Here is a 27,469-nt window from a genome sequence, read left to right as displayed (position 1 = left end):
TACTCCCCTCTCCCTCGAAGTTTGTAGTAGGAAGGAGGATTTGTTGAGTTAGCATTAAAAGGGGGGCGGGGGTGAAGGAGAGCCAGCTCTGTGCAATCTACAAACTCTATTGTGACGCACGTACTACAACTGATTGCTGCTGCCAAACCTCCTCCAGACTTGCTGTGATCAGCACATTAGATAGAACAATGGGGCTGGAGCAGGGAACGTGGCCAGGAGGCTCTGCACAATCACTGCAAATATTCTTGCATTTCAGCACAGTATCCGATCCTTTTATTTAATCACTTGAGGAAATCAGAGCTTATTGCCCTTTTTTTAATTTACTGAATCAAAGCTTCATATAGATTTGAAGCATAATGGCCTGGCTGGCAAATTCCACTTTAAAACGAAATTCCTTTTGTTTGGACAAAGGCTTTTCACGGTTTATACTTTTGATGCAGGTATCCTAGGAGGGGTGGAAACAGTGGACAGGAAACTACCCATAGATCTGATAGCACCTGATTGTGTTTGGGGTGTAGGGAAAGAAGTGAGTACTTAAAAAGCTAGAAGAATGTAAGCTGAAAGGCATATGCAATACTACTAGAATTCTAACAGTGTAAATAAGGACGTTGAGAATTTATTGCAAAATTTATTAGATATTACAGTATTATAATAGAATCTGGAAAGCTTACTCATAATGTCACCTTCTTTCTTTGCAGGAAAAAGACCAAATGGCAAAGCAACCTTCTGATCTAAATTCAGAGTGCGACAGAGAAGGTGGACAGTTTCAGTCAACTGAAAGGCCAAGTCAACCTCAGCATCTTAGACCTGGGGCCCCTACCTCTATACAAACACAGTATCAAGGTAATCATTCAGGTGAGGGGGACTTCGCCCAGCAGCCCTCAGGGAGCTCTTCGCCCAGCAGCCCTCAGGGACCATTTGCACCACCCACTAGCCCCAGTCCATTTGCTACCAGATCCCCACTTTTCATCTTTGTAAGAAGATCCTCACTGCTGTCTAGATCCTCCAGTGGGTATTTCTCTTTCGACACAGACAGGAGTCCTGCGCCTATGAGTTGCGACAAGTCCACGCAGACTCCAAGTCCCCCTTGTCAAGCCTTTAATCATTATCTAAGTGCAATGGGTAAGCAAGATCATGGTAAGAAACCTTTTAGCTCATGCTTTATCTTTGTCAGTAGGTTCTGAATACCCCTGTGGACATTGTATTGCTTTCAGCATCTCAGTTTTAAAATTTATCAATAAGAACAAAATACTGTATATTGTACAGTGACATCGGGCTGAGCTATTAAACAACAAAAGTAAAATTGAAAACTGCCTTATATTTTATGAACTGATTGGGTAAGATTTAAATCCAGTGAACATTTCCTAATGAATTGGAAAGTGGTCCAAGTATCCCTCCCGCCTTTGATTTTCACAGCACATGGAATGTGTTCTGGTAAATTTAAATATTTTGGATTGTTTATGTCTGATACAAAGTCTATAAGGGGACAGTTCTTTTTATTTGAAATAACTTGTGCCTTAACATGGAGATTTGTCTGTCCAACTAAGGAAGCTGCAATGGAGAGTGGGGATAAAATGTAGAGGCCATATTACTTAGTATAATAAACAGAATATTGGTAGCAATCACTGGAATATAGCACTAAGATTGGAGAGATGTTTCCATTACTACAAATTCTTTATGTTTCCTGAAGATCTGGCTATCAGACTACTGGGAGGAAAAGAAGTTTACAAACCAACTCTCTTCAGTTTCTGTTGTCTCTTATTTTCTGGAGTTTTAAAGTTGTCTGTAGATATCCATGTTGGGCTGAAATTTGCTGTTCTGAACTGGCACTTTTTTTTGCACATGTGATGCAGGGAATCTGTACAGATTTAAAAAATAGGAAAATATATTTTAAGTTTCTGATTTCAAATATGTTTATGAAATATTGTTTTGATATACTTTGCAGCTTCATGCTTAGGTAATAGTTTAATACACCATTTCTTCCCCAGAACACATGTAAGATGACCAATGTAGTTAGTATACTTGCATAATAATTATGAAGTACTTGACTAAAATTTAAGGTTTTTAGTTGTAATGTACATGGATGAGTCTGGTGGCTTAGAGTCTTTGTGTATGCCTGTCTGGAAAGTGCCCATCAATAGGATATCTGAAAATGGTGTCCCATTTGGCTGAGTCTTTTGAGACACTCTGTAACGTTTCCTTGGTAGATAGTGAATTTGATGTTTGCCACAGGAGTCTGTAAAAGGTGAATGGTAGGGTCTGAATTACCTGTGTTAGGAGTGTAGAGAAGACTACTAGATGTGTATTTTCCCAACTGAGGAGCTTTCTGTGCCTTTGTAGGAGTCCAGAGGACCATCTCTCTTCCCCCTCATCTTTCAAAGTTTCTTTTTAGAGTTCACCTTCTGGTTAGGAAAGATTGGCTAGGACTACTTTCAGAGTGGTAGCTGTTTAATGTACTGTGTGTATATATACCTGCTACTGTATTTTCCACTCTATGCATCTGATGAAGTGGGTTTTAGCCCACGAAAGCTTATGCCCAAATAAATTTGTTAGTCTCCAAGGTGCCACAAGGACTCCTCATTGTTAGGACTACTTTGGATTCTGTGGTACTCCTCCTTAATCCATTGTAGGGGTTGGTCTTAACTTCCTGTTACTTATGACAAATCATGTGGGAGTGAGATTTTTCCTCCAAAGCCAACTAGAGGACTCAGCTCCCTGCTTCTCATCAAAATTAATGGGAGTTTTATAACTGTCTTGGACAGCTTTGAAAATGTTACCTGTAGTGTGTTGGGTTTGGTGTTTTTTTAAAATGTCTTAAGGACCAGTTTAAGATTACAAAACAATTCTTGTGACTTTAGGTAACGTTTGAATCCACATCTCCAGAGGTGGGGAAAAAAAGACAATTGTAGTAAGCAACTTGCAACATCTGTCCCACTTTCCTTATACTACAGATGAAGGTAGAGAGGTTAAAGTAAGCTAAAAAGAGTCAATTTTCTAAGGAATCAATACTAAAGTCTGTATGTTCAAATCTCAGTGGAAATGGGGAACATCTAGTCCTGGGAATGGTTTAATTATTCATATTGATAATACGTTTTGGTGAATAACAAACACCAACTTAAGCTTTCCATGATCAAAACAGTTCAGTAGTTGTGGTTACAGCTGCAAAGTACTTGCTATACTTTTCCCTTGGGAAAGACTTTCTGGCATTATTGCAATAATTGCAGCTTAATGCAAGTTTCACAGTCTTACTGAGAGAGCATACATGGTATCACTAGACTAAAGGACCTAGAGTTTAAACATTGCTTATAGCACATGTAAAGCTATAGTTTAGCAATGACCAACATTCTTTGTGTTCAAGAAAGAAACTCAAGTCCTGTCTGTAATTTCAGAGAAGTAAATTTTTTTCACCCACGTAAAATGTGCTTTGAAAACTTTGTAAATGATTATTTTGCTGAAATTTTCTCATACCGTTGTTACTGTGGGCACCATCCTAAACATTAAATTGTCCAGAAACTGAGTAGAAACTGCTGAGGGAATTTAAATAGGAACCCTGGACATTTTCAGACACCACTAGAATAGAAATGTGAAGTCGTAAAGACATTTTATTCTACCCCAGGGACTGTGCTTTCCAAGGAAGGACTTACTGGTTGGTTTTAAAGTTTGTACTGAGACTTGTTGTAGAGAGAAGAGATCATAATCTCTGAAATGTGGCCATAAGGGCTTGAACCTGCAGTCCTTGTAAAGACAAAAATTCCACTGGACTCAATAGGAATTTTACTCATATAGGAACAGTAGAATTGAGCCTTTAATATTTGGAATGCCTGACTTTTATGAAACTTTGAAAATGAGATGAACTTAATACAGTGGAATCCAGGTGAAAGTGGGGTGGATTGATTTAAATCAACCTGATATTGCAATCATGATTTAAATCAAGTAGAAAGCCTCACTTCAATTCATCAATTTAATCAACTTTTCCATTTGTACTTCAGTTATCTTCAAAAGAAAGGTGTGCTTTCATTAGTTGATACAGCCATTAAAACTTGTTGATTTACAACTGAATAGAGCCTTTACACTAGATTTGGTACATCGTTTTGTTTCCTAGGAGCATACGCTATAACTATATATATTTATTTAAGCAATTAGCTTAATATTTTCAGATTCTTACTGTAAATTTGTAGTATGTAGGAAAATGGTGAATGATATATTGCTTATTTACTACTACGTTGAGCCATATTTTTAAAGCTTGACCTCAAAAGTTGGAAGTCTTTCACATAATTTTTTTTGATATACAAAAGCAGCCTTTAACTCAAAGTTTTTGGTAGAGGCTCATGTTCAGTATATTTATTTTTTATTTAATTTTTAAAGAGATTATGCCTTAGCACATTTTGTATTAAGTTCAGATTTCATTTTTAAACAGGTTTACATTTAAAAAGAAAAACTCAATATAATTTAAATAACAAAAATTTTTAAAAAGCTGATTTTTATTCACCCCCCAAATCATTGATTTTTATCCACCCAGAGGAAATAGTTTAATAGATTCCAAGGCCAGAAGGGACTGTTGTGATTATCTATCCTGTATAATGCAGGCCATTGAACTTCCCTAAAATAATTCCTGGAGCAAATCTTTTAGAAACCCATCCAGTCTTGAGTTAAAAAAAACAAAAAATCAGTTGTAGGGAATCCACCATGACCCCTCGCTAAATTGTTCTAATGGTTAATTAGTCAGCGTTAAAAATCGAACATCTTATTTCTAGTCTAAATTTGTGTAACTTGAACTTCCAACCATTGGATCATGTTGTATCTTTCTCTGCTAGACTGAAGAGGCCACTGTTAAATATTTTTGTTCTCTATGTAGCTGCTTATAGGCTGTGATTAAGTCACATTTTAACCTTCTTTTTGATAAGCTAAAATAGATTGAGCTCTATGAGTCTATAGCCTATAAGGCAGTTTTCTAATTCTTTAATCATTCTGATGGCTCTTCTCAGAACCCTCTCCAAATCATCAACATTGTTCTTGAATTGAACTGAATATATGCCAGTAGCCAGAATCAGGTATACTTTATAAATGTAAAATTTTATGAACTATTTCTTTTATAAAGTAACTTCATATTTTTGTAATATTTATAAAGTAGATTTTATGACAGAGGAAATGAAATACAGGTTAAGGGTCCAATAAATAAATGGCCATAACAATATGGGTCACCCCTTGGGTAGTTTGTGACATGTATATATTCACAAGCAAAAAAAATTAAGGTTGAAAGTGAGTTTCAGTGGAGTCCAGCTAGAGCCTAAAAATAGCAGGGCTTTGGAGCTGTGCTCCAGCTCCAGCCAAAAACCTGCAGCTTCCACTGCTCTGGAGCTGCTCTGGGCTCCACTCTAGTACTTCTTTTTTTAATAGCACTTCCACTCCTTTTAAAAACAAACTCAGGCCTCCTCCCCATGTTTGAATGACTGAGCAGTAAAAGGAACCAGACAGCTAATCCTTCATTGCTCAGCATCGCTGAATACCTACCTAACTTTGTATATTGTATATAGCAAGGGTTTTGAAAGAGGTACCCAGGGTCCTTTAGGGTACACTAAATTGTAAAAATGTTTGTGTGAATTATCTTTTTGGTGTGTTAAACATTCTGATTGTATAGTGCAGGTTTATGTAAGTGTCTGTAGACTTTGTAAGGCACCAGTCCTGCAAAGACATAAGCATGTGTTCCTTAATGTTGAACACACAAATAGTCCCACTGAAGTCAATGGGATTACTCACTGTGAGTAAAATGAACCATGTGCATAACTCATGGAGGACTGTGACCTAAAATTATATTTGTCACTGCAGTGTACAGCACCAATGTTATTGTCCTTCAGTGAGTTATAGTGTATGTGTTGATGTCAGTGGCATGTTGGGAATTGATCCCTAGAATAGGAAAGAGAAGGTTATAATTCCTAGCAATTTATTTGGAAGTTTCTGTATATTTTTCAAGGGCCCTTCTAAGGGTAGATGTGCCTTTTTCCTGTATATTTCAATGTGGGACTTCTGTTATAAAAGCTGTTTGTCATGTAATTCTTCCACCAAGATAAAAGTACTCAGAACAACAACAGGAATCACACTAGAACAGGGGTAGGTAACCTATGGCACCGCACATGAGCTGCCTGGGTTCTAGCCACTGATCTGGGGAGCTCTGCATTTTAATTTAATTCTCAATTAGGCTGCTTAAACATTTAAAAAACCTTATTTACTTTACATACAACAATAGTTTAGTTATATATTAAAGACTTATAGAAAGAGACTTTCTAAAAACATTAAAATGTGTGACTGGCACGCGAAACCTTAAATTAGAGTGAATAAATGAAGGCTCAGCACACCTCTTCTGAAAGGTTGCTGACCTCTGAACTAGAATGTGCTGCTCCTCAGCAAGGCCGATTAAAAAAAATGAAGAATTTTTAGGCCAACCCAGTTTGGAGATGAGTTGAAGGAAAGTAAACTTTTCCTGCCATTGGCTTACTTCAAATATTTTTAAGGGTGAGGTTCTGTGGTGTCTCTTAGAGCCATGAATCAGAACCTGCAGCTCAGGCAGAATGTGAGGCTGAGGTGGGTTTAAGGTCAACTTTACACTTCCTAGACTCTGGGCTGCTGCAGAGGCTGGAATGACTTTCAGGGAGACAGATCTGAGACTTGCTCTACTTTTCAGTGTACCCACCACAGGCTAGTAATGTTCTGCTCTGCAGTGTGTGCCACCTGAAAATCCTCATAGTTGGTGCAGGCTCTTCTCCCACCCCTAATATGTCCCCTCCTGTCCCCAACACCCCTCCTATGCCGGAGCTTGCTGGCTGTCCTCAGGAAGTTAGTTATTGCTATTTTCCTCAGTTCATGCAACTGGGAAATTCTCCACCAGCCAGTTCCAGAGTGCCTGCAGAGCTCCTTTACCTGGTGTACAGGGACCAGAGCGGCGATGAGGTTCACATCCCATAGTTTCAAATTTTTTTTTCTGTTGATTTCTTCCCTTTTTCCCCTCTCCCTCTGCGATGTTCTTATGGGTATCTAAGAAAGCATCATAGAAGTGAGAGTGACACAAGTGAATGGTTGTGCTAGATACCTACATTTCCCAGGTGGTTTTAGGCACTTCATTTTAAGCCCAGTGAGTCCTTAATTTTATAAGGAAAAGATATGTCTGATGGTAATAGATACAGTCTCACACTTTTTATATTTTCTGTTCATATCTTTGGGGGGGGCGTAATAAACTTACAAGCAAGGGTGTGATGTGCAAAACAAACTAATTCAGAAGATAACTCAGTAAGGAATATTGCTTTGTTTTCTTCTTTGTTGGACATTCTGTATACTGGCAAACACAGTATGATTCTAATACAGACTAACTGCGTTCCAGTGATAGACTGGGTCTGTTCCTCCTGTTACAGCCAGAAGGGCTCAACATGTGGCGAGTACACCACCTAGCCAACTGCCCAAGCAATGAAACAAAAGTTTGTGGTGCACAGTTAAAAATTGCAGTTAAATCTAATAGTAGCAAGGTCAGGTTCCTTACGTTATGTTAAAAAGGTTTTTTTTTTTTTCACATCTGCCAAGAGTGCAGTTTGATGTAATACACATGCTTGTATCCTGGCTGAAGTTTATTAATACAACAGTCCTCCCTGTTTGCTGCCACATTGCTCTATTGTTGAGATTGTCCCACAATACTTCCAAACATTTCTTCCATCTAAAACATTCCACACCTTGATTTGCTGTGAAGGGGGAAAGGAGATTAGACAGCCTGTTATCCCAAATGGACAGAGACCTTCCTGTTCTTTAACAGGTGGTCTCAGTATGTCTTTATCCATTTTTAGTGACTCGTACAACTTAGATTATGGGGAGGAATCGAGATCTAAAGGGTATGTGTGTAATGGAGAAGCTGTCACAGGGAAGAAATTTTTATGGTAGTTATGTTTTTAACCTTAAATATAAGATGATTAGTATTGCCATTATGTCCTGTGTGAAGGGTAATATGAACTCTTAAAATTGTAAGACAAAGACCAAGACATTGTTTCATTTAAAACTTTCAAAAGTATTCCTGAAATGAGAGATCTATAATGGTCTTTAGGAAGCAAAAGACTCTGAGGGGAAACAGTTGTGAGGTTACAAGCTGTAACCAAGTCATGGCATAAGGACAGTTAATAAGGGTTTTGTGCAAAAAGGTTGTGTATTCGAGAGAGTGAATAATGAAGAAACAGCCATGAGTTTATCTAGCAGCAGAGAGTCCTGTGGTACCTTATAGACTAATAGAGGTATTGGAGCATGAGCTTTCGTGGGTGAATACGTCTGTTAGTCTATAAGGTGCCATAGGACTCTTTGCGCTTTTACCGATCCAGACTAACACGGCTCCCCCTCTGATACTTGAGTTTATCTATCTATGTCAGGACAACAAAAGAATTCTGTGAGGATGATAAAAGGCTGGAGTGGGTGGGGAAAGGAATACTTGGATTATATAACTTAATGAAGTGTTTAGGTAATGGGGGAACGGGAGGGAAATCAGGTTTTATTTGGACTTCACAGATACGAAATTAAATCTTTTTTTTGTAAGTGACACATTCAGATGAAAGGTGTCACCAGCTGTTTGGTTCATTCCTCTGAAGCATCTGGCATTGTCCACTGTCGGCAGACAGGCTATTGGGCTAGATGGACCATTGGTCTGACCCAGTATGGTTATGTTCACTGTTTTGGGGCTATATTTGCTATGGTTGCATGCACTTTCTTTGAAGAAGTGGGACGCTTAAGGATACAACAGTCTTGACATGCTATCAGAAACCAGACTATTCTCAACAGGGATGTGGTACAGGTAATTCTGTCTGTCTGTACTTTAAACCTTAGAGCCAGCTTTTGCTGTCTGACATTTCATGTCCTATTTAAAGCATATGCTTAAGCTACTTTTTCCCCCTCTTATTGTGAATGCATTTTTCTTTTGTGTAATATAAACTGGACTGGGTTTTGACTAAGTTTTGGGAAAGGTTCCATGCTGGCGCTCTTAAAGGAAGTGGAACGTTTGAAGTTGAAGAAAAGTAACTATGTACAGGGTCAAGAGAATGGAGAAGGCTGTGGTCTTATTCCAGAATAAGGAAAGAGAATGGCTAGTGGGTTTCGTGTGGGAACACACAGGATAAAATGACCTGAGAGTACAAGACGTTACATAAAGTTGTTTTTGTGCTCACGTGAGTATTTTAAACCAGTTTTCAGGTCATATTAGTCCATATTAGGGGCTAATCATTCTGCTTATCTTTTAAATGAAAAGGTATCTAGTTTTTGAGAAACAAGTGACTGTGTAAGCAAGGGAATCTTTGATCAGTTACAGGGTTTCTAGTGTGTTCTCTAAAACCCTGTGGATTATATAAATGAGTGTTATGCATATTGCATTTGAAATTAGTTTCTCCCATGTTATTTCAAATTCGGTATCTTTTCCTCCCAACCAGAAGAGGTCTAGAATCTTGATAACACCTCAATGAAACTGTTCTGCTTGCCCTCTAGAGAGCAGAGGGCGCAGAAACCTGTATGTGAAAATAAGAAAAACAGATAGTGTAACACTTGCATAACCTCTAGTTCTGTGCAGCAAAACTACAAAGGGAACAATAACGGATCTCTAAACAGCACATCCATAATAGACTGTCAGCACAGGTAACAGGGCCATTAGGTAAGGTTACCTCACGCTTTCCATTATGGGACCCTGTTTTCAGGTGCTTACAGTTTTGCCAATCTTTAACTGCTCAGGCTGAAGTATTTCATGCTGCATCTGCTCAGGCTGATTTTTTTCTTTTTTAAATAAAGTTTCAGCTAAATGGCTCTGCTGTTTGCAAGAATGAGATGTTGTTTTGCTCATGTTAAAATAATTCTCACAACTGTTTCGCTGAGAAGCTCTAGCACTTTCACACTCTGTAGGAGGGAATTTAAATTTGGTAGGGGAGAGGCTGCCCTGGTGTCAGGGATATTCCTTAGGCTCTCTCCATGAAATACAATCCAAATTTGGCCAAAGTTATAAACATCTGAAAAATCTCATGCGCACATGCCCGGTAGAGGCTTGTTAGTTGGCAGCTAAATTCTCCAAAGATTCCACCTGCACTGAGCATGCTCCAACCCCTCACAGCTCTTAACTGCCAAACAGACAGCCAAGTGCCATCCTCACAAAGCAACGAAGCATGCTCCATGCCAAGGACGTAAGGGCTGACCAGGACTTTCCTGGCTGCTGGGAGCCACAGAACTAAGATCAGGGAGACCCGTTCTGAAGTGCTCGTAATGCTCCCCTTGCTGGTACCCAAGCAGCAAAGAGGAAGCTGCCTGACAAATGCAAAGGGGTGAGTAAATTGGGGGAGGCTGGGAAAAGACAGGAAGAGGTGGCAGAATAGAGAAATATGGGCAGGAGCTGGGGAGGGGAATAGCCAAAAGTCCATGATGGGGTGGAGTGGATGGTGCAGAGGAGGGTAGCCACAGCTTTACAAAACTGTCAGGGAGAAAACAAGGGTATTTAAAGAAACATGAAGGGCCAGCTAGGGGAGCATGTGGTAGGTGAAATACTAAGAGAGTGAGGTGCAGCGAGCTAGGCCATGTGTGATGGCAAAGGGAAGGTAGGGAATTCAGAAGATGGAGAAGAGGTAGAACTGTGAACAGCTGGAGGCCAGAAGCACACAGCATTCCTCCTCCAGCCCCATAAACCAATAAACCTGATTATTTAGGCTAACTGGACTGCACCTCTGCAACTGTCTCTCTACTGGAAAACATGCCATGAATCATAACATGCTGTAACTATGCTGTTTTATAATGATTTAGTGTACACACACACACACACACACACACACACACACACACACACACACACACACACACACACACACACACACACACACTCTCTACAGAAGCATTAAGGATGAGACAAATACCTAGATAATCTCTCAATCCTCCCATACATAAATACTTTTTACAACTGTGAACTCTGATTTAATTAGGGGAGGAGCAGATGTTTGTTTCATGATACACTGGCCCTTTTTTACTTTTAAGTTTTCTATCACAACTTCAGTTCTCCATCATGTTGGCTGCATTATACAAAACTCCTTGCCCCGCCCTTCCAATAACCAACGAAATCCTAGTGTTTCACTGGAATGAGTTATTGCTGTGAAAGTTTTATGTCTGTAGATATATTTAGATTTTTCAGAAGTGTAGGATAAAACTTTCTGCCTGGCAAGCCATTCAAAATGCCCTACTTAAAATTTTTTTCATTCACTGCTAACTTCAAAGTGGAATACTCAAAATTCAGACATACAGTAGGTTGCTTTTTACATTTAAAATTCATATTTTGGTTTTGAAATAAAAATGAACAATCTTTGGCTGATTAGACTGGATATCCTCCAGCTTCATAGCAATTAAATGTTAAATTATTAAGCAGTTAGTACTTTAAATTTGAAGTGTGGAGTGCTTAACTGAGTTCCAGAACTGTAGGCTCTGTGGGGTCGGTTTGTGTATCTGTCCACTTACATGGTCTCCATTACCATAGTGTCAGAGCACCTCCCAACTACTTAAAATTAGGAACAAGATTTTCCTCCTTCCCAGCTGTAGGAGCAGAGGCTTGATTAGTTTTATAGGGTGTCTGTGAGTGGGTGTGACAGTGGGTGTGTTTGGGTGTCTGAAGAACTTACTGAGGGAAAGCAAATTAGAAGTGAATTTTCTCTTATGTGGTAAGTTCAGTTGTCATGAACTGGAATGTGCTATTGGGCAAACTGGCTATTCAGGACCATAGAGGCAGCCAGTTGGTCATAATCCTTGGTGCCAGAAGAAACTCCCCATATACAAGTCTGTTGACTGATTCACAGCTCCACCAAGCTGCTCTGTTTCCATAGTAGCAGCCTCCTGTGAGCCCCATATTCTTCAGCAGGTCCTTGGACAGCTCCTCGCCCTTAGTCTCTTCATGGAGGGTCTCTCCAAAGACTCAGAACCAGTCCTTAGAACTGAGCCTGCAGTACTCTCCTGTGAGTTCCAGAAGTAGAATTGTCATGGGCTATTCTGTAGTATAGCTTAAAATTTGACAGCTCTTTAAGTGTGTCAGATTTTCATGTAATTCATGGCATTTGCTTTAATATCGTCTATACATACAGAGCCACAGTGATCATCCTTTCATTTTAAAGGGCAATTGTTTCATTGTGCGCTATTCTTTTAAACCAAGAAAATAGCACCTGTACCCTGTGAAATGTTGCAGGTATGAATGATTAAATATGTAAGACTTAGATCAGCACCTTCTTGTTGCAGTAGCTGTTTGTCACATTTCCTCCCAGTGAACTCTTTGCAGAGTGGATAGTGTCACATGCCGCCATCCCTTTGAGAGAACAGCCTGTGGTTTTGCTCATTCATCCAGCTGCAGTTCAGTGTATCGTGTGGTTTAATGCATTCCCAAAGACACGAGAGAGAGAAATCCAAGAGGTACCTAGGCATTCCAGTAGGGCATCCTTGGCTGTCTCAGGTTCATAGCCAAAGATCTAGCAAGGTCTTTCTCATTTTGGAGACATTCCTGTTTGTGTCACTCTAGTCCAGAGGTCGGCAGCCTTTCAGAAGTGCTGTGCCGAGTCTTCATTTATTCACTCTAATTTAAGGTTTCACGTGCCAGCCACACATTTTAACATTTTTAGAAGGTCTTTCTGTGAGTCTATAATACATACAACATTGGTTTAGTTATATAAAGTAAATAAGGTTTTTAAAATGTATAAGAAGCTTCATTTAAAATTAAATTAAAATGCAGAGCCCCTCGGACCAGTGGCCAGGACCCAGGCGGTGTGAGTGCCACTGAAAATCAGCTCGCGTGCCGTCTTCGACACATGTACCATAGATTGCCTACCCCTGCTCTAATCTCTCATTGGGAGGTAGAACCATGGACCTGCCCTTTGAGATGAGGGTTTCGGAGTTGCAGACAGAAATGGTTAATTCATCTTATACCTTCTTTTCCCCTCTTCTGAAGACAAGGTGCTTTTTGGCAACATCCCAGTTTTTTTGGGCTGGTATTAATTTGGCCTTGCATCTCAAACGGCTCCCTACTCTCTCTTTGCCTATTGCTATCCTGGGGAACTCGAGTTATATACCTTGTATGTGAAAAGAGCTCTTAGGTACTAGTTAGGCCAGAGTAGACCATTTTGCTGACTGTTTATTTAGCAGAGTTCTTCAGCTCGCAAGGACCTCATTGTTAACTATCTTCCACAGTGGAGGCTTCAGGAATCAGATAATGGGGTTACTTATCCCCTAGCCACACTGACACTTTCGACTGCTTTGGAGCCCAGTTGCATAATGGGCTTCTGAAGAGAATGATCTGAAGGATAGTTAGATGCAGGGTGAATTATTTATCCCTTTGGTTGGTGAAATGTATAGCTCTGAGCACACTTGGATGAGCCCGAACCGCCAACTCTTGCTTCAAAATTTTTTCCAATGCTGCATGGCTAAGAACACAACTCCAACGCTGCTGTTGTGTGGAGGGAATGTGTTTGGGATGCAGGACTTACTTAGGATAGGTAACTCCTTATTAACAGATTAAAAAGTCTTTTAGATTCTGCTTTCGTTAGCCACAGGCCAGGCTAACTCTGAATTCACTGCATATGCATAAGTAGGGGGCGGACTGATGGGAGGATGGGATGAGTTTTATCTAGGTGTTTTTGAATGCCTTTAATGGGGACGTGTTGTATGTATTTGTACATGCCGCTCGCTGTTCAGATTGACTCATTTATTAAATTTGAAATAAATACACTTTGGTTAAAAAGTAAGGGCACACATTTTCCAGATTCAACAGAATTTCCTAGTCTACACATTGCATGTATAACACAGGCTATTTTCATACTGATGTTCATGTTTGCAAACACAGCTACAAGACCAAAAACTAACAAACAAAAGATAAGAACAGGAACACTAATGTTACCAAGACTGCAGATGAGTTTCCTAAAAATTCATGTATCTGGCTGAGAGTTTTCAAAGGGTTAAGTTAGCAAGTTGATGGAAGTACTTTTTTTTAGCTTTGTTGCCTGGGATCTGATAAATGTGAATGGACAATATACTCTGAGAGCTTAAGCATTAAGGCACTGGCTGTGTTTCATAAGATTTATTATTTGTAGTGTTCTGTTCTACCAGTTATTTTTTAAACACTGTCCTAAATTTAAGGTGACTGCTTGAGATTGTAATGACATGTTGCATCAGGCAAAGGGAATCTTGATAGATTTTCCAAAACGTTAATGGCAAAACTTTTCTCTCCTTTCCTTGGTAACTTTCATTCAGTTTCCCAGATGTTAGAGCAGTGGTCTCAAACGTCTTCAGCCTGAGGGCCAAACACATTATTTCAGAAAGGTCAAGGAGCCACAGTCAATACTTTGTGGCATGTTTTCTTCCCTATTCTGCTCCAACTGCACTATTCATGCCCCCACAAGTTCCCCTGCTGGGATTATCTCCATATGTGAGAAGTCTCCAGTGACTGTAAAGCTGGTATAGTCAATTCCTACATTTCCCTTGGTTGGAGCACGTTACACTCTAGCTACCTGTACACAGCCGGTGTACATCCCTTAGTAGACCATTGAGTAGGCATAACTTAAAGCAGCCAAACTTTGGGCTGGAGCAGAGAATTGGGAACCGGTAACTGGCCATTGGTTCTTAGTTTTTCCTCTTCTGGGCTGCCCTGGATGGTTGTGTGGGGTAAGGGAGCCATCCTTTGCTAGGCGCACTCCCTTAGGCTGAGGCTCAGGCAGAGGCAGCCGAGGTGTTAGCAGAATTCTCACAGCCTAAAGGAAAGAAAAGAGCAGCCAGAGCTACTTTCTCCTTCCCCTTGTGATGTAGCAGCCGGCCAACTGGTAAGCTGTTGAGTACCCATGGCAAAGAAGGGAAACCAGCCGCTCAGCATGCTCCTGGTGAAGTAGTGGGAGGCATTTGGGGTGCTACCCCTAACTGCATCTCTCTAGTGTTTTAAATCAGCTCTCACTCAAACTTAAAAATGGAATGACTCAAGGGACACGTTTCCGTTTCTTGTCAAATGTTATAGTTTGTTTCTAACACAGTCCCCCTCCAAGAGCACAACTGTCCTAGATCCACAAGATCTGGGCTGTGCCTGGGAACCAGTCCCTTAGGAGTGACCCCTTTATTGTGCTGGACCCTGAGGAACCACTCAGTTCTGCAATGGCAGGCCCGTAGCCTCCCTGACCCCAAAACTGGGCGTTTGGGCACAGGCTGTCCCTCCTTCTCTCCCTGGAGCCTGTCCTGCCGATCCAGACTCCTGCATGAGATTTGTTCTGCCCCTTCAGGGCACAATGCTCTCAATAAGTGTTTGCAGCAACATTGCAGCCTTCTCAAAACAAGGTAATCATTTATTAGTCACCTGGCATACAGAACCTGACGGTGCCGAGGCTAGCATCGAGAAGCAAAGGCTAAGCCAGAGGTCAGACTAGCTATGAGCCATGCTGCTGTAGGCACCATCTTTGATTCCTCTCTGTCTCCCTTTCTTTGTTTTAGTCCCTTTGAAAGCTCCCCTGTTCCTCTGAGAGCTCCATTCTTAACACAGCCACATCACGTGACACCTTTCTGCTTTGTTCTCCAACTCAGGACTTGCTCTGCTTCTCTGCGGAGAGGTGGAGGGAAATTTTCCTGTTGGCTGTTTGCTAAGTGTGAACATCTTGGTCTGTGGGGTTTCCATTGTCTCTTCCAGATCCTCCTTCAGATATGTCCACTTTGTTCAGCTTGGTTGGAAGCCAGTTATTAACAGTCTGCTATGTGAGTCAAACACCTCATCTCTTCCTGATACATACCAGGTATGTCTACACGCTGCTATAGTGTGTTAAGCATAGATTCTACCTGTGCCGACAGGGGGTTCTCCCATCAGCGTAGGTCATCCACCTCCCTGAGAGGCGATTGCTAGGTCAGCGGAATAATTCTTCTGTTGATCTAGCACCATCTACACTGGGGTTAGGTCAGTGTAGCTACATCTCTCAGGGCTGTTGATTTTTCAAGCTATATGGATGTAATTTCCTTGTGGAGAGCAGCCCTCAGTGCATAGTAATGCAAAGCCCTGAGGGAAACAAAGGCATGCATAGGAATCCTAAAAATACCAACATTCCCACGTTCATCACAACAATGTAAAGCTGTGAGGGCCACATGTTGAGCATCACTGGACGAGTGGCCTGTATTAATGGGGGTGAAGAAGGGGCTGTTAGAAGAAAACCCTACTACGTGGTTTCTTTACTCAGCTAAGATTCCTTCTTAACCTTCTCTCGGCGCTTATTTAAAAATTGCAAAAATAAATATCTATAAAACATTAGTTTAACTAATAGTTTTCCCCTGAGTTGAAAATAGCCTGTATCTTGCAGTGAAACTGAATGTTACGTAAAAACAAAACAAAAAGACCAAGATTGAGGAAGAGGAGCCTGAAAATGGCATGTGTCGATTGTGGGGAGAACGCAGGGTAAACTGTAAACAGATATGACGTGGTGCAATTAATATTGTTTCATCTGTGCTTTCTAACCAAAGCTGATGCCTTATGGAAAACTGAGAAATACATCTCTACCCTGATGTAACGCAGTTGTGGGGAGCCAAAAATCCCTACCGTGTTATAGGTGAAACACTGTTATATCAGGGCAGTGGTGGCAGGGCTTCGGCTGTGATTTAAAGAGCTCCGGGCTCCGGCCGCTGTGGGGAGCCTGGGCCCTTTAAATCGGCGGCTGAGCCCCTCTGCTGCAGCCCCGGGGTAGTGGCGGCAGGACTGTAGCAGTGACTTAAAGGGCCTGAGGCTCCCCGCAGCAGCCAGAGCCCCGGACCCTTTAAAGTGCTGCTGGAGCCCCACTGTCACATGCGAACCGGTGTTATACCAGGTCACGTTATAGCGGGGTAGAGGTGTTCTATGTGGGTTTTTGTCTCCTTTTGCATAAGAACGCTTGGTAATAAACAAGATTTCTGTTTCTCTAGCTGTTGTGCTTCCTGCTACTTATTCCTCACCTGAAGTCCTTGGCATTTTCTGGTCTGATCCTTTCTCATCACAGCAATGATCTTTCATGTCTGGAATCACTTGCATGCAGAATTAGCAGGAGCATATGAGTTCTTAAATGATTATCTTGTTTGCATTTGTGTGCATGAAGTTTGATTGGTGGTTTTTTTGAAAACGGGCACTAAAAATGATCAGACATAGAAGTGTGAACAGTGTTCCTCCAAGTGTCTCCATAAGTTATCTGTTGGCATTAGATCTGTTGGAAAACAAGAATTGTTATCCAAATCCTGGGCCAGTGCTTACATGGCAGTAAGGGACCCAGTAGCTTTGCAGCTATGGGTCTTAGGGCTTGTCTAAGCAGGGAAGCTCTACCAGCATATGAGAGGGTGTGAATTACAATGATGTAGTTACACCAGTTAATTCCCCTGCAGACACTGTTATTCCAGTATGATGATGCCTGCCTTTGGGGTTTTTGTAATATTGCTTTGGAAGCAGTTTCTGCTAAGTCAAAAAAGTGACTCTTATCCTGGAGCAGGAGTGCCCACACAATTGCGTTATATCCAGTAACTGGAAAAATCTCCTATGTAGATGAATGCTTAGAGTAGAAATGCTCACTACCAGCTTCAGAAAACATTTTGCAGAAAATGGAATATCTTGTGTGTGTTGGTGGGTGATCAGATGAATGTCCAATTTCTGAATATTGTAATTAGGGACAATATTTTCATGAGTCTGGGTTTTTTATGTTGCTGGAATGCTAGTTTCTTGAGGGAATAGGTTACTTTTTTCTCCCTCCCCCCCATGGATGCACTCTGATTTAGAGTACTGAAGTGTGTCATGATATGACTAGTACTGCTCCTGTGTGATGATGGTGAAAGTTATTCGGTGGCTAGCAAGTGTTAAATTAATGTTGAGAGTTTATCTCTGCCTGCTTGCGTGGCTAATTATGACTTGACACTTCTGATTTTGTGATTTGGCAGCACCACAGAAAGTCCTTTCTGAAAACCTCAGATTGATTTCACTCTCAGCCACCTAACCATGATACTAATTTCTTGAATTGCTGAACTTTTATCATTTGAAGCCTATATAAAGGCTCATAAAACCTCCTTTAGGGGAGAACGTTGGAACAGAGGGATGTATATTTTCTCCCATTAACTTTTTACTATTCCATTTATGCCCCTTTTAAAGTGGTTCTCAAACTAAAGCAGTATTTTTGTTTTTTCTTTCCCTAAATCCCCACCCCTTTCTCCCACTCTGCTTTCTTTTAATGTGGTTGTTACCTAGTTGGTTAAAAACTTAGTTACATGGGGGTATCTGAACTGCATGTTTTAACACTGGGCTGAAAACTTGAGCATTTTTTTTAGCATTGAGAAACTACATTGGTTTAGTTGTAACTTCTTCTGGGAAAGGCAATTGCCTAGGCCAGTTGGGCTCATGTAAGTTGGTTTTTATTCTCCTCCACATCCTCCTTTGAGTTGTTTTCACAGTGCCAAAATGTTCCCATCAAATATCATGAGGACTTTGCTGAATGAAATTCAGCAGCTAACAAAATGAATAAAATTGTGCCTGATAAAACCTTCACTCTGAAGGTTGATTGGTACTAGTCTGTCACTACTACAACATGAAAACAAAATATATATCTGAGCAAGCAAATACTAGTTTGGCTCAAAAATAAATTTTCCAGCAAGACTGGAGCCAGACAGTTACTTAGATGATTGTCCTCCTCCCCCATTTTTTACTGCCTTACTAATCCTTTGAATATTTTGAGATTGGAAGCTGTGTATATTCCCTTGTGATTCCTTTTTGCTTTTTAGCCAAGTTTGTGAAATACTCAGTTTAAAAAAGTGTTGTCATGCTTGCTTAGAGTCTGAGCGTATAGCCAGGGCTTTGGAGCGGAGCCCGGAGCTGGAGCTGCAGGTTTTTGTCTGGAGCTGGAGCGGAACTGGAGCACAGCTCCAAAGCCCTGCGTATATTTCCAGTTAATTTATCCTGTGTCATACCAAGGCACCCAGAACAGACTCTGCCTGCGCACGAGAGCTGTGCTGGAGGGTTAGACTGTGTCAGGTCCCTGCCACACCAGTCTGTCCACCTCACCAGCAACCTCCGGTTCCAGAGTTCCCCAGAGACTTTTCTGTGCAGCATCCGCTCCTTCTCACTGGACACTTTCAGAAATTAGGTTTACTGCATGCAAAGAGGCAGTGTATGCACTAGCCTGCCTCCCTGAGGCTACACACTCTACATTAAAACACAGCACAGAGATGATTTGTAGCAAAACTAAGAGTAAGTTTATTAATAAAGAACATAGATTTAAGTGATACTAAGCAGAGATAACAGAAAATCATTAAAAGCAAAACAAAACATGCTTTCTAAAACTCAATTCTAGCAAGTTGTCTTTGCCTAAAATAGCTTCTCACTTACGTCAAGCTACCAGCATCTCCAGTCCTCTAGGAGGAAAGAGGATCCAATGTTCACAGACTCAAAGATTGCTGTTCCCTTTGCCCCCTACATGATGGATAACCAGAATGTCTTTTTGCTCCCCTTATATTTCCCAGAGTCCGTTGTCTTTGCCTCAGGAGCCAAGAAAATCACCTGGGGGTTCAGACTCCCTGGCGAGCTCACCAAGCTGTTTCCTCCACAGCTTTATTGCTTGGGTTACCTCATATGTAAATGTACTTTCATTGTGTATGGCTTACAAAGCTTGCCCCAGATAAGTAAATTCAGTCCTTTGTCTAAGGCAGGCTTATCTAGCCTCTGCCTCCCAAACATATTTAAAGAACATATTTCCAGCACACAAGTCTTTATACACATCCCGTACTACATCACTAAGTGATATTCATGAGCAGTGTCTCACCGTTTTTTTTGGTACTGTCTTTCTCAATGCACTTTTATAGTACAATAATGTTGTGTACAATCAGTTAATTCAGTTGCTTATTCTTTGGGGTTCAGATCACCTGTTCTCTGTCCTGGGATGTCTTGACCCAGATTGTAACAATCAGCATAGATCTGTTTTCCAATGTGGCATGCACCAAATAATGTTAAAAGTTGATCATTTCTCTCACCTAATGTGTTTCAGAATTGTGGTTTTATGTTCACTTTAAATTCTGTTTCCTAAAATGAGTAATGAAGCTGTCAACTTATATATATAATTTTTTTAAAATGTAAAAATTATGTATTGGCACACTTTTAGCAGCCAATGCACCCTTCCCCCGATCTAGTTTTTTTCTGTTAAAATTCTTGATAAAAGGAAGACGTTAAAATTTTGTAACTAAGAGGAATAGTTCTTTAGTTTGTGCAATAATAATATATTCGCAGATATAAATAAATATCCCTCCCCCAAATCCCTACAATGTACTTTAACTTCTAGGTTAACAAAAATAAGGTTTTTTCTTTATTACTGGACATTGCAATACTATTTGACCAAGAAACCTAAAAGCCTAAAATTGTTGTCTTGATGGAATAAAAGAGAAAGTTGCAGAGGTGTCCTGCAACAGGCAAAGAAACTAATTAAATGTGGTTCTACTCAGCAAAGTGACTGGGGAAAATGACACCGTAATCAGTAGATCGTCACTCTGTGTGCATTGAGTTCCTTGTGATCACTTTAGTGATGCTTTGTTTTGCTGCTTCATACTACCGATAGGCTTGTAGAAACAACACAGCTATGGGAGAGTGAGTTGGGTTTTGTCTTGTCTCACACAACACCCACAGAACAGCTAACAAACCGCAGAGCCAATTCTGCCCCGATACACCTTGCTTCTGCTTCCAGAAAACGGGGTTGCACAGGTGTCAGGAAACAAAGTTTGTCCTGTGCTATCTTTTACTAGTATCTAATGGCTGAACCAGAAAGAACCCAACTTGATTTTGAGAGTCCATTTCAATTTGCAGGACTCATCAGTAAGTAGAATGTTTGGTTTTCCTTATAAGCAAAGCACATTTGGATTGGGAATCATTAAAATACTAAAAATTGTAACCTGTGATGCTTTTTTCACAGCATCCCTTTGTCCGATTTGAAAAAAATTTTTAGAATTTAGGAGGAGAGTGCACTTTGAGCAGTTGAAGATTTTTCTTCATTGCTTACACATTTGGGCTGTTCAGAATAATAGGTTTTTTTTATGTTTTGAGTTTTAAAACAAAAGGCTGCTGCCAACCAGGTTTTTGGGAAACCAGTTTCTCTTTTAAAACAGTGCCATTGTTATATGGTGTAATGCATGATTTACAGGAAGGGAGAACCTCTGATTATTGCTCACAAATAGGGTACCTCTCTCCCAAACTGGCAGCTGCACTTCTGAGGGTAGAGCTCTGCAGGCATGGGATATCTAGGCAGGTGGCTCAGGTCCTTCTGGTGTCTTGGAAGCCATCTGTAATTACAAATTAAGGAAGTTTGTGGTGCATTCCGGCCCCAGTTAGCTCCTGTTTTTTCTTTTTGCCCTTTGACGCATGTGGATAGACTACTTGCCTGCCTCCTGATATAAAGGCCAGCTCCATCCTCGTACATTTGGCAGCTATTTTAGCCTGTCATGAACTGATTCAAAGGAGATCAGTGCACGGTGATATGGGAGGTGAGGTTCTCAAAATAAGCCAATTAGAGGCTTAGGAGATCCTTGTTGTCAGGTTGAGGCAGTGTTTGACATTTGAAACCTCATGTTAAACAGCCTCCCGTGTTAGGGGAGAATGATGTCACCCTGACAAAGCTCATGAAAGTTTCTTTTGAGCCATTCAGTTCCTGTGAGCTTAATTATCTTGCATGGAAGGTTGCTTTCTTGCTGGGAGTCCTTTCAGCTCACAGCAGGAGTGAGCTTCAGGCTGTCATGACCAATCCAGTTTACACCAGGTTTAAGGTGCTGCTGTGGAATCATTGAAGAGTCCTCCCCACAGTGGTCTGAGAGTTCCACTCCATTGAGTTTGTCATCCTGCCAACATTTGTCATGCCTTCTGTTCCTCTCCATGAGGCCCTTCTTCATGTGCTCAGTGTCAGAAGGTCTGTGGGGCTCAGAGTTTCATTTGGGGCAGACTACAGCCCTTAGGAAGTCCACTCAACTTCTTGCTGTTTTTCATACCAATCAGTGTGGGCACTGCTGTTCTAGCGTGGGGGAGGGATAGCTCAGTGGTTTGAGCATTGGCCTGCTAAACCCAGGGTTGTGAATTCAATCCTTGAGGGGGCCACTTAGGGATCTGGGGCAAAAATTGGTCCTGCTAGTGAAGGCAGGGGGCTGGACTTGATGACCTTTCAAGGTCCCTTCCAGTTCTAGGAGATTGGTATATCTCCAAGTATTTACTTCTCGTTATAGCTTGGCTGGCCAGAAGCTAGAAGACTATAAGAACATAAAAATGGTCATACTGGCAGGGCCGGCTCAAGGGTTTTAGCTGCCCCAAGCGCTGGGAAGGAGGAGGAGGAAAAAAAAAGCCGCGATCAGTGCCTGCTCCACCACGCCACTTTCTTCTTTGGCGGCAATTCAGTGGTAGGTCCCTCCCTGCGAGAGGACCGAGGGACCCGCTGCTGAATTGCCACTGAAGAGCCCGACGTGCTGCCCCTTCCCCTTGGCCCCCCCAAGCATCTGCTGAGCTGGTGCCTGGAGCCGGCCCTGCATGCTGGGTCAGATCAATGGCTTGTGTAGCCTAATAACCTGTCTTCTGACAGTGTTCGGTGCCAGATGCTTCAGAGGGAACGAACAGAACATGCCAGTTATCCAGTGAGCCATCCCCTGTCATCCAGTCCCAGCTTCTGGAAATCAGAAGTTTAAGGAGCCTCAGAACATCGGGTTGATCCCTGATCATCTTGGCTAATAGCCATTGATGGACCTATCATCCATGAACTTACCTAATTCTTTGTTGAACCAGTTACACTTTTGACCTTCACAACATCCCCTGGCAGTGAATTCTACAAGTTAACTGCATTTCTTTAAGAAGTGCTTCTTTGTTTTAAATGCTGCTGCTTGTTTCATTGGGTGACCCTTGGTTCTTGTGCAAAGGGGTAAATATACTTCCTTATTCACTTTCTCTAAACCATTCATGATTTTATAGACTTTTATCATTTCCCTCCCTTAATCGTCTCTTTTCATCGGTCCCAGCCTTTTTACTCTCTCCTTGGACAGTAGCTGTTCCTTAACCCTAAGCATTTTTATTTACCTTCTCTGTACTTTTCTCATTTCTAATGTATCTTTTTGAGATGGGGTGACCAGAACTGCATGCAGTATTCAAGGTGTGGGGATACCATGGATTTATACCAGTGATACTCAGACCTCAGTGGTTCGGAAGCCAAATTTGTGATCAGCATTACCCAAAAGAGCCACAGCAATGTGAATTCATTGTTTTATTTACTATAGTACTATATTATCATATTTAAACAGTATGAGGGGAAATATTTAGTGTGTGTGTGTTTTTTCTCATGGCAAAATGACTGAAAGTATTTTATCAACTACAGTTAGTTAATAACATAGTTAAAAGCATCCTGATTAGTTAAAAACTTAGATGGGTTAATAATTAAATCACACAGTGTTTTAATGTGGTGATGCAAAGAGCCGTAGGAGACACATTAAAGAGTACCTTGTGGCTTGCAAGCCTCACTCTCAGTATTACTATATATAGAGTGGTATTATGATATCTTCCATGTTAGTACCTATCCCTTTCCTAATGATTCCTCACATTCTGTTAGTGTTTTTGACTGCCACTGCATTACGAACAGATGTTTTCAGAGAACTGTCTATAATGACTCCAAGATCTTCCTTGAGTGGTAACACCTAATAAAGACCTCAATCATTTGTATGTATAGTTGGAATTATGCATTACTCTGCCTTTATCAACACTTAATTTCATCTGCCATTTTGTTGCCTGATCACCCAGTTTTGTGAGATCCCTTTGTAACTCTTACTTTGTGAGCTTCACTGTCTGTGCAACGAAAGGAACTGACTGAAATGTTTAGAGGGCAGTAGTTTTTTACCTCTGTGGGTGGCAGGCATGCAAAGGTTAGTATGAGTCTGGCTCATGGTTTACCTTACTACCGCTGCCCTCAGATCAAAATTATAAGAGCTGCGGTAGATCCACCTGTATCAAACTAGAAAGCTGAGGGCTTGTCTACATCAGAAAGTTGCAGCGCTGGTGAGGGAGTTACAGCGCTGCAACTTTGAGAGTGTCCACATCTGCAGGGCATCACCAGCGCTGCAACTCCCTGTTTGCAGCGCTGGCCGTACTCCCGTTTTGTCTCGGGTGTAGAGGATCCAGCGCTGGTGATCCAGCGCTGGTAATGCAATGTAGACACTCACCAGCGCTTTTCTTGACCTCCGTGGAAGGAGGAAGCCTCTGGTAATCAAGCTGGTTTCCTTTCCCGGTTTGCTCTCTCGGTCCCGGAGCCAGCCAGCAAACCGCAGGGAAGGAGACCTGCTTGCTCGGGGTTCCGGGACCGAGAGAGCAAACCGGGAACGCCGCGGTTTGCTCTCTCGGTCCCGGAGCCAGCCAGCAAACCGCGGGGAAGGAGACCTGCTTGCTCGGGGTTCCGGGACCGAGAGAGCAAACCGGGAACGCCGCGGTTTGCTCTCTCGGTCCCGGAGCCAGCCAGCAAACCGCGGGGAAGGAGACCTGCTTGCTCGGGGTTCCGGGACCGAGAGAGCAAACCGGGAACGCCGCGGTTTGCTCTCTCGGTCCCGGAGCCAGCCAGCAAACCGCGGGGAAGGAGACCTGCTTGCTCGGGGTTCCGGGACCGAGAGAGCAAACCGCGGCGTTCCCGGTTTGCTCTCTCGGTCCCGGAACCCCGAGCAAGCAGGTCTCCTTCCCTGCGGTTTGCTGGCTGGCTCCGGGACCGAGAGAGCAAACCGCGGCGTTCCCGGTTTGCTCTCTCGGTCCCGGAACCCCGAGCAAGCAGGTCTCCTTCCCTGCGGTTTGCTGGGTGGCTCTGGGACCGAGAGAGCAAACCGCGGCGAAGCTGGTCTCCTTTCCCGGTTTGCTCTCACGTTCCCCGAACCCCCCTTGAAGCCGCCCAACAGCGCTGCAGTGTGGCCACATCTAACACCACTTGCAGCGCTGGTTGCTGTAAGTGTGGCCACTCTGCAGCGCTGGCCCTATACAGCTGTACTAATACAGCTGTAACAACCAGCGCTGCAAAATTTTAGATGTAGACATGGCCTAAGACCAAAGAGTGAGAACTCTGATTGCCTGGTATCTTCAGAGAAGCAGACTTGCAGGTAAATAATTTTCTCTTGCTGTCTTATGCAGCTTCCAGTGATTGTATTCTTAGGTTTTTTGTTGTTAAACTGCATTCACAAAAATTTAGTCCACAAACTTTTGACAGAATAAGTTTAATAGATTTTTTTTTTTCCTATTGTACTTTAATTTCAACATGTAACTTTTGGAAATTTCAAAGTACTCTTTATTTTTGTTCTAATGCAGCTTCCAGGTGGGAGTCTCCCTCAATACGTGAAGACATGCAGCCGGAAATATGGATTGCACAGGAACTGCGGCGTATTGGAGATGAGTTTAATGCTTCCTATTGCCCAAGAAGGGTAACTTTATTTTATTGTATTTTTTAATTTTCTGTTTCCTTGCATGCAAACTTTGAAAGGGAAAAGGTTTATAATAATTTCTGGAAATACGTCTTGTTGCAAATGTTTCATGTTTCCAAATGTACAGAGATGTGCATAACATAAACGTTTGTGTAGATGTGGGTAACACTACCTTACAGAAGCACTAGTCATGACTCCATAGTGAACGTTATTTTCAATTTTTCACTTAAAACTGGGATTCAGCCTCTTCTCTGTGATGTATACAGTGTATCTATCTTTCCCTAATTTAAAGTACCCAGAGCCATCAAATGCTTTCAAACATGTTTAAGTGCTTTGCTGGATCAAGACCATAATCTGCGAGTAAAAATTGTGTGTGGGGGGGAGAGGGGTACATTTAGTTTTTCAGGTAAACCTGCAAATTTAGTTTGAGTTAAAACTCATTAAAACGGGGCCTTTTAAGAAACTCTGGTGACTCTTGCTTTTCTTTTACTTATTTATCTAAAACACCACTGCTCCCACAACCCCCAAACTATGCACGTACCCATAGGCTGAGAGTCTCTCAGACAGAGGCTGCTTTTTATATTTTTAAAATAATGCAACAATTTTTGTTTCTGTGTTGTGATGTTGATGGACAGATTTTTTAGATGCTGAATGGATGATCTAGCACCATCATCTTTAATTTAAAGATATGTCTTGTTATTTCTCCTGCATGTCCTCCCCCTCACGGCTAGTTGCCCCCAAGGTCGCCCCAAACGCTGTTCCTCATTCCCCAGGCACATTCTTGCTCCTCCTCTGCTCTTATGAGGGGTGGGCAGCCATATGTGGGATGCCTGTAGGGCAAACAGCCAGGGTGTGGGGACATGGGCGGTGAGTGGAGATGTAGGAACTGGGATGGAATAGTTCTGGGTCAGTTGGTTACCTCAGTGCTGAGGTGGCAGTCCTTGTACTTCGCCACTGCTCCCTTGGCACTCCAGCACAGCCCTGCTCTGACCTAGGCACCCTCTACAGACATGTGCTTCCCTGCACACAACTCTGCTCCCCTCCTGCAGTGTGTTTGAAACTTTTCTCATCTTATTTTTCAATCTTAAAATGTAATGGTACCATTTTAAAAAAAACACATACAATTGTAATGCTGTAAAATTCTGCCTTTGACTATGAGGCAAAGCGGATAGAATTGAAATTACAAATCAACCCTAAAACTAAGCTAACAATTATTTTTTTGAAGGAATTAAATCAAAGTGATCAACTTGGCTTTACAATATTAATTCTACATTGCTTGCATGTTTATGTGCAATTTCCAGCCATTAACTTGTCCTTTCACTCTTTTGAGAGGAGAACTACACTAAGCAAAGTGTCACTAGGTCATAGTCATAAAGTTTAAGGCTAGCAGGGATGACCAGTTCATTACTCTGACCTCTGTATCACGGGTCACTAACACTGCCCAGTTACCGCCATGCTAAACCAACAAGCATAATTAGACCAAAGTGTTACTGCCCTCAGCAGACTAACCTGCTGTGTGCCGCAGGCCGAGAACAGCGCAGACAGGTGCACCGGTACCCGAGGTCCCTATCGATTAAGTGAGAGATGAGATGTTAACTGCTTGGATTTTTAACTGATTTCCATGAATGGTAAGTCAGTGACATAAGATTATTCATTAAAAAAAAATGTTTTTTTAAAGAGAATCCATACTTTCATTTTGGGGACTTTCAACTGTCTCAATCTCAGTGCAACCTGTTCTTCTCCCAGGCTGCCTCTTGACCCCCTGGGCCCTGTTCACTCTTCTCTTGTGTGTCATCTAGGCCTCTGCACACCCTTAGTTCTCTCCTGATGTTGCTAGTACTTTGTGTCAGATACTGAGTTCAGCAGCGTATACCACAGCTACATTAACACAATCTGAAGAAAAACCTTTTTCTAAGTATTTTAATTTGTTTTTCTTTTAGTTTTTTGTTAATGGAACAAGCTGATGGAAAAGATTTTCTTTCTTGTTACCTGGATTATCCTATCGCTGTTGGGGGAGGGAGTTTCCTTTTCCCCA

At 41.8% G+C, this 27,469-nt stretch overlaps 1 protein-coding gene and 1 long non-coding RNA gene across 15 annotated transcripts in view; one reads left to right on the top strand and one right to left on the bottom strand.

The window, feature by feature from the left end:
• The window catches only part of BCL2L11 (BCL2 like 11), an 85,439-nt gene that overhangs the window by 6,390 nt on the left and 51,580 nt on the right, over window positions 1-27,469 (top strand). For 6 of the 14 annotated variants that reach the window (XM_030558226.1, XM_030558230.1, XM_030558223.1 and 3 more), the window contains exons 2-3: window positions 699-1,137; window positions 25,322-25,434. In XM_030558226.1, coding sequence (XP_030414086.1) covers window positions 699-1,137; window positions 25,322-25,434 — 552 coding nt within the window. Of the gene's footprint in view, window positions 1-698; window positions 1,138-25,321; window positions 25,435-26,959; window positions 27,063-27,469 lie in introns of all 14 variants that reach the window. The other 8 variants (XM_030558228.1, XM_030558234.1, XM_030558235.1 and 5 more) reach the window with 8 other exon arrangements.
• LOC115649337 lies at window positions 1,025-22,085 on the bottom strand. Its single transcript, XR_003999813.1, has 3 exons — window positions 21,201-22,085; window positions 1,733-1,858; window positions 1,025-1,109 (listed from the first exon to the last, which is right to left on the bottom strand). It is a non-coding gene; the product is annotated as an uncharacterized LOC115649337 (long non-coding RNA).

Source organism: Gopherus evgoodei, chromosome 3 (assembly GCF_007399415.2).
Source record: "Gopherus evgoodei ecotype Sinaloan lineage chromosome 3, rGopEvg1_v1.p, whole genome shotgun sequence".
Lineage (NCBI taxonomy): Eukaryota > Metazoa > Chordata > Testudines > Testudinidae > Gopherus > Gopherus evgoodei.
The sequence above is the reverse complement of the archived record's forward strand: the minus strand, read 5'-3'. Positions and strand labels throughout refer to the sequence as shown.